The 14,032-nt window shown below is 41.7% G+C and overlaps 1 protein-coding gene across 1 annotated transcript in view; it reads right to left on the bottom strand.

Moving 5' to 3' along the window:
* The window catches only part of DOCK5 (dedicator of cytokinesis 5), a 212,825-nt gene that overhangs the window by 2,929 nt on the left and 195,864 nt on the right, over positions 1-14,032 (bottom strand). The window contains exons 46-49 of the mRNA XM_081236247.1: positions 11,210-11,293; positions 10,423-10,560; positions 8,062-8,228; positions 554-722 (exon numbers count right to left, since the gene is read on the bottom strand). Coding sequence (XP_081092373.1) covers positions 554-722; positions 8,062-8,228; positions 10,423-10,560; positions 11,210-11,293 — 558 coding nt within the window. The remainder of the gene's footprint in view (positions 1-553; positions 723-8,061; positions 8,229-10,422; positions 10,561-11,209; positions 11,294-14,032) is intronic.

Here is a 14,032-nt window from a genome sequence, read left to right as displayed (position 1 = left end):
AGGAGTCCTTTCTAAGCTTACCGCACTGGCACGCTGGGGGCACCAGGGCAGAGACACTAACAGGGAATCACTGGACCATAGACTATTTTCTGGCCGGCCACAGACTTGATTGTAATCACAGTTGGATTGTGCCACTTAGGTTGGAGATGAGCCACCCTGATTCTCAGGGAGAGCAGGTCCTGCCACACTTAACAACTTGATGTGGCTTATGGAAGAATTAAGTACCTTTTATTTTTTTAAGCTAAAAGAAGGGACGTGACAATGTTTGGATGGGGTCATGGACCACAGTGGTGAGAACCACAACTCCAACCATTAATCCACGGGTTTATACTGTGCGTAAATCTTGTGCCATTATTGATTTAGAGGCTCCGATCTCTGTACATGTTTTTCTTAGCACCATCTGAGATCTGACCCTACCCCAGGCTGCTGCGTCCTGAGAAACCATGCTAGGCTTCCGTCTGGTGACTCGCAGCTGTGAGGTAAATGGTGAGATACCTGGCTCCAGGGAAAGCAATGGCAAACTGGCAAATCTATGGTGTTTGTTTGTTTTTACCATCAGATCAGGTTCTGATGCTTTCTCTGCGATGACCTGGGACTTGCTCAGACTCCAGTCTTTCCTCTTGAACTTGCTCATCCGGTTCTCACTGTCCTCTTTGAGGGACAGATCTTCCACTCTGGCCCCTGACGAGGCCCTGCGCTCCAAAAGGGGCTCCAGGATGGACCTAGCAGGGGTGGGGGAGGGAAGGATGGGGAGTTTGGGATTAGCAGAGGCAAACTAGTAAATATAGGACAGATAAACAACAAGGTTCTACTGTACAGCACAGGGAACTATATTCAATATCCTGGGATAAACCATAATGGAAAAGAATATGAAAAAGAATATATATATGTATAACTGAGTCACTTTGCTATACAGCAGAAATTAACACAACATTGTAAATCAACTATACTTCAATAAATTTTTTTAAAAAAGGATTGACCTATCAGCCACGAACAAGGACAAAGTCAGGAAACACTGATCACCTGACAGTCAAAACCGATATATGTACAACTGATTCACTTTGCTGTAGACCTGAAACTAACACAACATTGTAAATCAAGTATACCCCAATAAACATTAAAACAAACAAACAAACAAAAAATGGACTCCAAAAGGACCAGGGGATATGACTCTACAGCCGAACCTTGACCTGTGGCATTGTTCTCAGGTTGTAATCTGAATTTCCAACTGCCAGTTGAGTATCTCAAGGTCTACGTGTACAGAAATGAGGCCGTCCAAGTATGGAAAGAAAATACTAGTGAATATTTATCTTATCTCAGGAAGACAAGGTCTTATTAAACTTAGAGGGAAAGACAGAGTTCACACAGTGAAAGATATTCATAGGCAGCTTTATGTAGTGGATAATAGCACATTCTCTAGAGCCCTGCAGCCTGGGTTCAAATTCTACCTACACTGACTTGGTGGGTGACCTTGGGCAGATAACCTTTTCATACCTCAGTTTCCTTATATGTGAAATGGGGATAATAATAGTACCTACCTCATAGGGTGATTACAGAATGCTTACAACAGTGCCTAGCATATAGGAGTACTCATCAAATGTTTTTTAATTACAGTGATAGATTTTCAAGCACCATAGTGAAAATGGATTCATTCAAGAACCATAATTAGATGTTAATACACAGAGGAGAAGAGTTTGATGAGAAACAGGAGAGTCTCAAAATATCTCCCCATAAATTCCTTATTAATTACAAAGGGAAAAATAGTAAGTACTATTTTAAAAATAGAAAAGAAAATGGACCAAATCTTAACCACAGGATCAATTAAATCACTAGTAAGGGACAAATGGGTAATGTGCTTCCAGATATGATACCTGAAAAGGACATATCACACAGAAATGTATCACCTGAATCCTAAGCATGAGGAAACATCAGACAAACCCAAATGAAAAAGAATTCTATAAAATAACTGGCCCATAATCTTCAAAAATGTCATTATGAAAGACAAGGAAAGGCTAAGGAAATGATCTCTAATTAAAGAATAGAGAGACATGGCTAAATACAATATGTGATCCTGATTGGATTCTGTACCACAAATTGCTATAAGACATTACTGGGACAACTGACAAAACTGGAATATGGGTTGCAGCTTTAAGTATTGGGTCAATGTCACATTTCCTGAATGTATAGGCTGTACTGAATGTAGTACGTGGTTACAATAAGACAATCTGCTTGCTCCATAGCCATGGCGTGTGCAGCCCACTCTCAAACGGCAGACTTGGGGTTGGGGGGAGAGACAGAGAGGAATGATGTGGCAAAATGTAAAAACAAGGGGAGAGGGGTTAAAAACCTACCTTTGTGGTGTATAGATTGCTTAAAGCTTCTAAATGGGTATTTAATAAGTTCTGGTTTAATTAAAAATTGGTAGATTTTACTCCATTAAAATGAAAAGTTTGGAGGGATAGGTCGGCAGAGCACAGAGGATTTTTAAGGCAGTGAAATTATTCTATATGATACTACAATGGTGAATATATTTATCAAAACTCACAATGTACACCACCACGAGTGAACCCTAACGTAAACTATGGACTTTGGGTGATTGTGATGTGTCAATGTAGGTTCATCAAGTGTAACAAATGTATCACTTTGGTGCTGGATGCTTATGGTAGGGGAGGCTGGGCGTGTCCAGGGCAGAGGTACATGGGAACTCTCTGTACTTTCTGGTCATTCTTGCTGTGAACCTAAAACTGCTCTAAAAAATAAAGCCTACTTTTTTTTTTTTTTTTTTTTTTTAGAAAAAGCTTTGATATAAAATAAGACAACAGAAAAACAGCTATCAGCTTTTAGTATTTAAAAATTAAGGGCTTCCCTGGTGGCTCAGTGGTTGAGAGTCGGCCTGCCGATGCAGGGGAGGCAGGTTCGTGCCCCGGTCCGGGAAGATCCCACGAGCTGCAGAGCGGCTGGGCCCGTAAGCCATGGCCAGGGCAAAAATATTTTGCCCTCTTCCGTGAAGATACAGGATGAGAAAGTACCAGGAAAGTCTGGTTAAAGAACCACTGGAGTCACAATGGAAGATGCTTCTAGACTATAATTCTTCTTCTTTCTTATTTCAAATTATTCTCTCCTTTTCTGAATATTCTGTTATTATTATTATTTTTTTAAAGATTACATGCCTGAATTTGCAATTTTTTGGTATTTTCCAATTATTAGTATATTTAAGGGGAAGCCACTCACTATTATTTGTCTTGAATCTGTACTAATTAAAAAAAATCATAGAACTAAATTCCAAAACAGACGCTTATTATTCTTAAAACCAACCAAGCCAAATCAAACAAAAAGAATCACTTCAAACAGTAGTTGGTCAGGGAGGGAAAAAAAACCCAAAACAACAATCCAGTATTCTACTGGGTCTCCTATTACTTTACCTGTGAGATTGAGAAGGAAGGTAAGCGTCTGTGGGTCATTAGATCTACAGGCAAAGATCTAGGCCCTAATGTGAGTTTCAGTAGGGCCTAATTATGAACCAAACTAAACAGTAAAATAATGATAGTGTAGTCCCACAGTGCCTGTGTTATTTTTTTCTTACACTGACTATTTCAATGATTTTCCTGAAATACCAAAGAGTAATTTTTTTTTTTCTAAAAAATTTTGGTTTGAGGCCCCTACTTTGCTGGAGCTCTGAGCATGTACTGAGTTGACCTGCTGTGCAAGCCCTTCCAGCTTCCCTTAACACGATGCACTGTGTTTCATAAAGTTATTCTCTTTCTGGGCCGCAGCCTCTCATGTGCCAAACAGGATGGATACACCCAACCAAGAAAGAAGTGAGCCTTTGCAGACTGCACACCCAATAATCACCATGAAAGTTCTAATGAATACTGTGACATAACACTGCTAATAGAAGAATTGAGGTCATTGGGTGTGAATCAGTTTGAGATGCTTTAAAGAAACATCCTGAATAAATGTTAGAAAATGGTATCAATGATGTCATCTTACTGGGCAAATGTGGGCAAGAGCAATAACCCACTTTGCCCGGGGTCATGATATAAAGAGGACCCCAGTCACCTGCTCTCTATTTACTGCCCTAATGGATCAGCAATTACAGTGTCCCTGATTTTCAACAGCTGCCTGAAAACTTTTTTTTTTTGAATGAGACAGTTTATTTAAGAAAAGAGAACAGAACTTCTATGCTTGTCACAAAGTAGGTAGTATCTCTTTACGGCATGAAAAAAACATAGATGGGGAAAACAATAAACAAATGAATCAGGTATTATTTAATATTTTGAAATTCAAAAGATTAAAAATAGTCCAAAACCCTAATACAGGTGACTATATTATGAAAAATTATATAGTCACTCATACATTGTATATGGCATTGCATATTGGCATTTGTGATATCAAGAATTATAAAAAATATTACTCCCTGAGGGCTTCCCTGGTGGCGCAGTGGTTGAGAGTCCGCCTGCCGATGCAGGGGACACGGGTTCGTGCCCCGGTCTGGGAAGATCCCACATACCACGGAGCGGCTGGGCCCATGAGCCATGGCCACTGAGCCTGCGCATCCAGAGCCTGTGCTCGACAACGGGAGAGGCCACAACAGTGAGAGGCCCGCGTACCGCAAAAAAAAAAAAAAAAAAAAAAAAAAAAATTACTCCCTGAATGAGTAATATATGCTTTGGGGAAGTAAAGCCTACACTCCATCTTAACCTAAAGGCTGAGAAGTGATCTGAGACTATATCCTAAATAATTGTAAAGCTATATGGACACATGTTTGTTACAATTCCTAATAGTATAAATGCATTTTATATTGATACAACCTAATTTTCTTTCCTTTTTTTTTTTTAAATTTTGGCCATACTGAGGGGTTTGCAGGATCTCAGTTCCTCGACCAGGGATTGAACCTGGGCCACAGCAATGAAAGCGCTGAATCCTAACCACTAGGCCACCAGGGTACTCCCTAAATGTCTTTATATTAAATTTATAATGAACTTTTATGATTATCTGTTTAGAAACAGTGACAAAGCTTAAACATTCTATAGTAGGGAGAAGAATTAATTATGGCACATTCATATGATGTAATGGTAGAGAGTCATCAAAAGTGATAATTAAAAACTAATAATAAAATTATATAGCAATATGGAAAATGCTTATAACAAAAAGACAAAGAGGAAAAGCAAATTACCAAACTAAATCTGTGCTTTAATTGCAGCTGTGTAAAGATATCTATGTCAATGGTAAAGGATAGATAAATAATTTAGAAAATAATAAATATTTGAGGGCTTCCCTGGTGGCACAGTGGTTAAGAATCTGCCTGCCAATGCACGGGACATGGGTTCAAGCTCTGGTCTGGGAAGATCCCGCATGCCACAGAGCAGCTAAGCCCATGCACCACAACTGCTGAGCCTGTGCTCTAGAGCCCATGAGCCACAACTACTGAGCCCGCATGCCACAACCACTGAAGCTTGCGTGCCTAGAGCCCATGCTCCATAACAAGAGAAGCCACTGCAATGAGAAGCCCTCACACCTCAACAAAGAGTAGCCCCCGCTCACCGCAACTAGAGAAAGCCTGCATGCAGCAGTGAAGACCCAATGCAGCCAATAAATAAATCAATATATATATATATATATATTTGATTTCCAGGTAGAAGGCCATTTGGACAGGTTACTTTTGTGATATGATTATTATAATATGGAATTACAAAATTATAAATAAGTGTTAAGTCAACTGACTTAACTTATATTCAACATTAAAACACACAGTGATGCTAAATACTCATCATGTATATAAAATTAAGCAATAGGTCACAAAATGGTACATGCCATGCTTTTCCACTTGAACACAATTATGAATTCACTCCTTTAAAATATTTTAAATATGAACATATGGAAAGGCACTCCATGTTTCTGGCAAGAAGGCTCAACATCAAAAAGCCCTAAATTCAATCCATAAATTTAACATATCCCAATAAAAATAACAGGATTCCAGACAAGTTAATATGAAAATGAACTACGTAAAACTAGCCAGGCAAATTCTGAAAAAAAAATTACTAGAACTTTTAAAACCTTTAAAATCTATAGTAATTAAAACTGCATTAGAACAAGTGCATGAACCACACAGGTAGATCTAAGAAATGGGGAAAAAGTCTACAAACAGACTAAAGAACATATTGGAATTTGATTTTTTTATAAGGCTGACATTTCAAATCAGTAGAGAAAAGATGATTTGCTCACTAAATGTTATAGGGAGAACTGGGTAGCCAAGTAGGGAAAAAAAATTGGCTCTATACCTTACACTTTATACTAAAATAAGTGCAAAGAATCACAGATTTTATTATAAATAGTGAAAACCTAAAATTAGGCTTTTTGTAGTCTTAAAGTGAGGAAGGCCTTTATGATACAAAATCCAGAAGCCATAAAATCAAATATTAACTTATTTGACTGCATAAAAAAATCAGCATAACTAAATAAAAAATGAGAAGCAAAGTCAGAAGACAAAGGAAAAATTGGAAATATTTCAACTCATATCACAAAGGGTCAATATCCAACAGAAAAATGTACACAAAATATCTGACCACAGTTCACAGAAAATAAAATACATACAAGCTAGTAAACAAATGAAAAGATGCTCACCCTCACACAAAACAAGAGGGATGAAAGAAAACCAATATGCAACCAAACAAAAGCCCTAGGCCAAGAAAATATTTTCCACCTATCAGACTGTTAAAAATTAAAAGGCCTGATACTACACAATTTGGTGGCGAGATGTGGGTGAACAGGCACCCTTGTGTGTTGCTGATGGGACTGTAAATGGGTATAATCTCTATGAAAGTCAGTTTAGGAATAATTTTGAAAACTGCAGCTACATATGTTTGACAGAGCAATTTTACCTCTGAACTTTTTCTCATACTGATATGCTTGAATATTAACAAAATAATATATTTTTAAGGTTACTCATTGCTATCACTACTGGGATAGTAAAAGGCTGAAATCAACCAAATGTCCATCAATAGACAATGATGGAGTGTATCACAGGTAGGGAAATCATGAGATGTCTGCAACTCAAAACAAAGAGGAGGCTCTCGCAGTTCTGAAACGGAATGATTTTCAAGATCTGGTCAGTGAAAAAAGCAAGGCAGGACTTCCCTGGTGGCGCAGTGGTTAAAAATCTACCTGCCAATGCAAGGGACAAGGGTTCGAGCCCTGGTCAGGGAAGATCCCACATGCCGTGGAGCAACTAAGCCTGTGCGACACAACTACTGAGCCTGCGCTCTAGAAGACGTGAGGCACAACTACTGAGCCCACATGCCACAACTACTGAAGCCCGCACGCCTAGAGCCTGTGCTCCGCAACAAGAGAAGCCACCACAATGAGAAGCCCGTGCACCGCAACGAAGAGTAGCCCCCGCTCGCCAACACAGCCAAAAATAAATAAATAAATAAACTAATTAATTTTTTAAAAAGCAAGGCAAAGAGTATTATATGCTGTCATTTATAAATAAAAAACGTGTGACGAAGGATATATATTTAGGAACTGCTTCTGTACAGATAAAGAGCTGCTGGAAAGGCACCACGGACATGAACCTGAACGCTGACATCACTGGCCTCTGGAGAGTGGTACTCATGAGCTGTGAGTCGGGGACTGACAGGAGGCCTCTCATGATATGTCCTTTTGTACCTCTGAAATTTCATATGTGATTACATTGCCTACTCATAAAATAAACTTAAAAATTATTTAAAAAAATTGAAACAAAAAATGTCAAGCAATAACTACAAATTATTCTGAAACAAACAAAATAGGATATGATTGGCTGGGTCATAGGGTGTGAGAGCATTATGGGTGATTTTTTTTTCCATTTTTCATAACTGTTGCTACTATCAGATAAATAATGATATTCCTCATGATGAAGATGATGAGAAAGACCCAAAAACTAATAACCCAGGTACTGTGAATTATTTCCCTTACAAAGATGATGCATCCACACTGACCAAGTCTCACTTTGGGGACCAAAGGCAAACATTAGGAAGGAGTTAGCTCACCCCTCCTGGCAATTAAAGATCGAAGCCTTACCCATCAGATCCTGGTCTGGAAGGAGCATTATCAGATGAGTTAGAAGAGCTGGAGATCACAGAGGAAGTCACTGAGGTGATGGACAATCTCCGCAGTGTGGACGACATGATGTAGGGTAGCACCATAGACCCTGTGCGGTTTTGCTTCCTCTCCGTCAAGTTGGGCGGCTAAAGGAGACATGACCCCTCATGGTTAGCTGGCCTGGAATTCAGCCCTTAGGAACTGGCGCAGCCCCTGGTGGTTTGTGGTGAGTGCCCACCTGTATTGGGGTTGGCACCCCATTCTGATGGCTTGGTGCCAGTGTTGCGTCGGTTGTTAAATATTGCAAATACTCGTATTCTTTTTTGTAGTTTGAAAGATTTTACTGACATATTATTTTGTTTATTATAATATAACATACGAGATATTTTGTAACTGCATATCACAACATCCTGACATTTAAGCATCTAGGTTGTGAGTTCATTTTCTGTATATTAAGCAACTCTCCATTTTATAAAAATTTGTTTTATTGAAGTATAGTTGATTTACAATGCTGTTTTAGTTTCTGCTGTAGAGCAAAGTGATTCAGTTAAATATATATATATTTTTTCCTTTTCATATTCTTTTCCATAATGGTTTATCACAGGATATTGAATATAGTTCCCTGTGTTATAGAGTAGGACCTTGTTGTTTATCCATCCTATATGTAATAGTTTGCATCTGCTAACCCCAAACTCCCACTCCATCTGTGTCCCCCAATCCATCCCTTCTCCACCTTCCCTGTCCATCCCTCCCCCACCCGTTATATTCTTAGTTATAAACACAACTTCGGTTAAGCCTACCTTGTTTCTAAAACTAGAGAAAAATTCACCCTAACTTTCTGCCAGCCTCATGAGAGAGGGAAACCAAGATGTTCATTACTCATCCATAAAATAGCAAACCCCTCTGTCTGCTTCTCCAGCTTAGCTTCTACTGGCCATTTAAAAAAATGGAATACTGGCCTACTAGAAAAGTTTTAGATTGAAACTGGACACCTGATGCTTATCCTGGCGAATCTTAGGAAATAAAGGAATACAGATATACTCTCATAAGAAATGTCTCCAGTAGGTCAACATATCAAATTCAAATGTTAATATTGGCCTGGGTCTAATAAAAACTAAACTCATTGAGTGAAAGCCAAGTCTTTGCCATCTAGGAACTTGTGTAAAAGACAAACGTTCCTAAAAGAAAACTCTTAACTGGCAACAGGTTAGGAGGTAAATTCGTAGGAAGGCATGACTGAACACTTGGGTGACTGGGAGAGATGATCAAAAAGATACTGGGGGCTTCCCTGGTGGCGCCGTGGTTGAGAGTCTGCCTGCCGATGCAGGGGACACGGGTTCGTGCCCTGGTCTGGGAAGATCCCACATGCTGTGGAGCAGCTGGGCCCGTGAGCCATGGCTGCTGAGCCTGCGCGTCCGGAGCCTGTGCTCCACAATGGGAGAGGCCACAACGGTGAGAGGCCCACGTACCGCAAAAAAAAAAACAAACAAAAAAGATACTAGGGAGAAAAATGTAGCGGAGCTGGAGGTATGGGAATAGGGGACAGGAATACATGAAAAGAAATGCAGAGCTTTGATTCGGAGGAAAGAGGATTTTTGAAAATCTGGGGTTCAAGAATACAACAGTTGAAGAGAGCAGGATGAACTCATGTTAAAAAGAGTGGCTAAATGAAGCTGGAACCAAGCATACCATCAACTGTGGGAGAGAAAAGGCTGACCCATGTATCGCCCACCCAACTTCTTGGGAGGAAAAAAAGAAAACTGTAGCTGTGAGAAATGTTACAACTGTCCAGAAAAATCATGACATCAGCTACATGCATTGTCAAATGTAATTCACAATTCTCTGTCCCCTTCGAAGGTGTGATGAGTAGGAACATTTCACCAAAATAAAACATAAAGATTAGGAAAAACTGTAGGAGCTGGGCTAGACAGGACAGGAATAACCAGTGTCTGGGGTTAGGAAACCCTAATTTCTAGTAGTGTGGTTTTCACAGTGTGGTGCCTAGCCCCGCAGCACTACCTGGCGGCATGTTAGAAATGCAAATCCTTGGGCCCCATCCCAGACCAAGTGAATCAGAAACCCTAAGGATGTTGTGGCCCAGCAATCTGTTTTCATGAGCCTTCCAGGTGGTTCTGACAGTCATTTAAGTTTAAGAGCCGCTGTCCAGCACAACAACAGTTGAAGGTTATCAAGAGTGGACCATGCCTTCTCCGAACTGCCCCAGTGTTTGCATGCCATTCCTAGGCTACTTTGACTCATCTGGCATCTGAAAAATGGATCAATATCATAAACGGTAGAAGAGACTAGAAAAAGCTCATAGGCTGTTGAGACAAAGCCTACCAGTGTTATAACCCCATAGAGCTTTTCCACTTTCTCCTTGAGTTCCCGGAAGCAAGAAGACAACCGGTCGTGCAGTGGCTTCAGCTGCTCCGTCAGCTTCTCCCCATGGATGCGGATCCCCTCTGTCAGCAGAGGCATCTGGGAAGGAGGGCATGAAAGGAATAGGATATTGTTTAGGAAGAGGGATAGATCATATTTGGATGCTGGGGAAAGATGGAAGGTGGGGATGGACAGGTAAACTGGTAGACACAGCACATTTCAAACGAACATACTGCTTCTCAGCGTAAAGCTTGGGAACTGGATGCTCTTGGCTCAAAGATGCAGAGGAATCTGCACGCTGGGGATACAAGTAACCAGGGGAAGGGCCAACAGGCAAGGTAAATCCATGTGAGCCTGGGGGCCTTTCTATGCAGGAGTAACTGATACGTTTCACCTTGGACTGAACTGTATGGCTGCGTTTCCTCCCACTGTTCACAGAACTAGGGAGAGAGAGAGAGAAACTGAGGCCAACATCTCTCATCTGGAAACACAAGCCAGCAAACCAAATTGGGGACTTTAATCTCCCCTCTAAGAAGACCCCTCTCAACACTGTGCAGTCTAATGGAATGTTCTTCCTATGTTGCTTTGCCAAATAAATAGATAGGTTGTGATTCCAAGGGTTAAAAAAAAAAAAGTAACCCTAAACGTGCGCTTGGAGATGGATGCCCTAGAGAATATCTTGGTGGTGTGTGTGGTGGCCACCCACAGAGTATGGAGAGCTGTCCAGCCACACATCCCCTGGACATACCTGCAACGCTATTAGTCGCTTTAGCAGCTCGATCTTCTCCTGGTCTTCAGGATGCTCCTGCAAGTACTTTTCTGTAAAAAAAGCCTAAAAGCAAAGCATCGGCAAGTATTGATTAGAACACATTCCTGTCTGTGTATTTGACCCTAAGAGGACGGGGAGGGAAGCCTAGGAGGGTGGAACACGTCTTCTGTTCTGTCTGATGAACCAGGAATGATTAAGTAAACATTCGTTCCTTTCCTGGGAAGCTCTTAAACCACCGTAGTGGACAATTCAAAAAGGAAAATTATTCTGTAGTCTTCCTGGAATCATGCAGTTCCTAGCAAGAGTACATTCTCAACTGCTACACACACACACACAAATCAAATCAGCAGCAGCAGAGCAGAATGTCATTCATTAAAAAACTTCCCCAGAGAGCTAAGAAAAGGCCAAATGGCAATATCAAAAGGTTATTCATTAGAGTAAGTGCCTAGATCTTATCAAGGATAGAGCTAAAAATTAATAGGCTGAAGATGTGGCTGAGAGTTTTCCTGCCCAGCATTTTATAGGCTGTATCACAATTCCTGAAGATTCATATTGGCACCTTCTTACTAATCACCTATCCAAAAGGCCATTTTGAGGACAACAAGAGAAATGCTATAGATGCGAAAGTATTTTTTTTTTTTTGCGGTTCGCGGGCCTCTCACTGTTGTGGCCTCTCCCGCTGCGGAGCACAGGCTCCGGACGCGCAGGCTCAGCGGCCATGGCTCACGGGCCCAGCCGCTCCGCGGCATGTGGGACCTTCCCGGACCGGGGCACGAATCCGCGGCCCCTGCACTGGCAGGCGGACTCTCAACCACTGCGCCACCAAGGAAGTCCGGGGAAGTCTTTCTTTTTTTTTTTTTGCGGTACGCGGGCCTCTCACTGTTGTGGCCTCTCCCGTTGCGGAGCACAGGCTCCGGACGCGCAGGCTCGGCGGCCATGGCTCACGGGCCCAGCCGCTCCGCGGCACGTGGCATGAACCCGCGTCCCCTGCATCGGCAGGTGGACTCTCAACCACTGCGCCACCAGGGAAGCCCTGTGCAAATCTTTTGAAAATATTAAATGCAGGTTGCATTTATTATGCTATGTCAAGACCATGTCACCCATAACATCAATAAACATTCGTGGAAAGGTCCTATAATAGGGACATAAAACTCAAACTATAAATATAGGTGTTCCATAGGAGACCAATTTAAAGACAGAATTCATTAGGATAGAAAAACTAAACTCTGCAGTGAACATGTGAGCTCCAACAGAGTTCAAAATGGGAGTTATCTATTTTCTCCCTGTACCATAACCGTCATTTCTGAGAGTGCTTTTGAAGACCAACCTTCAAAGTTCCCCTTCACTCTTTTGCTTCACTAGTAGGAAAACCACCCCATTACACGAAACCCAAGAGTTCCTGAAACTACAGGATACAGTTATAAAAGGGATCAGCCCATTTTGTGTGGAAAACAGAATATGTGCAAACTCTTTACTCTGTGGGAAGATGTTATGGGTTAAACTGTGTCCCCCCACCCCGAATTCCTAGGTTGAAGTCTTAAGCCCTGGGACCTCAGAATGTGACCCCGGATGGACACAGACTTATTGCAGAGGTAATTAGTTAAGATGAGGTCACATGAGAGTAGGACGGACCCCTAATCCAATCTGACCGGTGTCCTTGCAAAAAAGGGGATATGAGGGGGCTTCCCTGGTGGCGCAGTGGTGGAGAGTCCGCCTGCCGATGCAGGGGACGCGGGTTCGTGCCCCGGTCCGGGAAGATCCCACATGCCACGGAGCTGCTGGGCCCGTGAGCCATGGCCGCTGAGCCTGCGCATCCGGAGCCTGTGCTCCGCAACGGGAGAGGCCGCGATAGTGAGAGGCCCGCGCACCGCGATGAGGAGTGGCCCCCACTTGCCGCAACTAGAGAAAGCCCTCACACAGAAACGAGGAGCCAACACAGCCATAAATAAATAAATAAATAAATAATTTAAAAAAAAAAAAAAAAAAAAAAAAAAAAAAAAGGGGATATGAGGAGACAGACACATGTACACAGAGAGAACACCATGTGAAGAGCCAAGGAGACGGCAGTCATCTACAAGGCAAGGGATACCAAAGGTTGCCAGCAACCCACAGAAGCCAGGAGAGAGGCAGGGAGCAGACTCTTCCTCAGAGGCCTCAGAGGGAATCAACACTGCTGACACCTTGATTTCAGACTACTGGACCCCAGAACTGTGAGACAACCAATTCCTATTGTTGTAAGTCACGCTGTTTGTGGTACTTTGTTATGGCAGCCCTAGAAAACGAGTGCAACAGAGAATATAAATATATGGAATCCATGCATCACACAAAGGAAACAGGACAGCACATTTACAGAGCAGCTCATTCTGGCAGATTCATATTTACAGGGACTGTCAATGTAAATGAAAACATAGGATTTGCTTAAATCTTCAGCCACCTTTACCTTTCAAGATACACGCAGTTTAAATTTGAAAGCTAAAAAAATTTTTTGACCTCTGATAAAATGCACTGAAATTCCCAAAGCATCAGATGAGTCAGGGAACATCAGAGCAGAGTCCCCTGAAATTAGTTTTCCTAGAAGAGTCCTGCCTCACAACAGAAAGGGCTGATGAATTACGGCACACACCTCCTGTGTTCCGATCACTCAGGCACTGATTAAAGAGCTGCCTTAAAATAGGTCGCCTGTATCAAGTAGGTAATGATGGATTCCCCACCTGATTGCAACAGTTCAAGGTGATCAACGAGTTTACCTTTTTCTTATGTTTAGAAATGTACAAAGTCATACATATTAATTAAAAGTAAAAA

Source organism: Mesoplodon bidens (genome assembly GCF_964165515.1).
Source record: "Mesoplodon bidens genome assembly, chromosome: 6".
Classification (NCBI taxonomy): Eukaryota; Metazoa; Chordata; class Mammalia; order Artiodactyla; family Ziphiidae; genus Mesoplodon; species Mesoplodon bidens.
The sequence above is the reverse complement of the archived record's forward strand: the minus strand, read 5'-3'. Positions and strand labels throughout refer to the sequence as shown.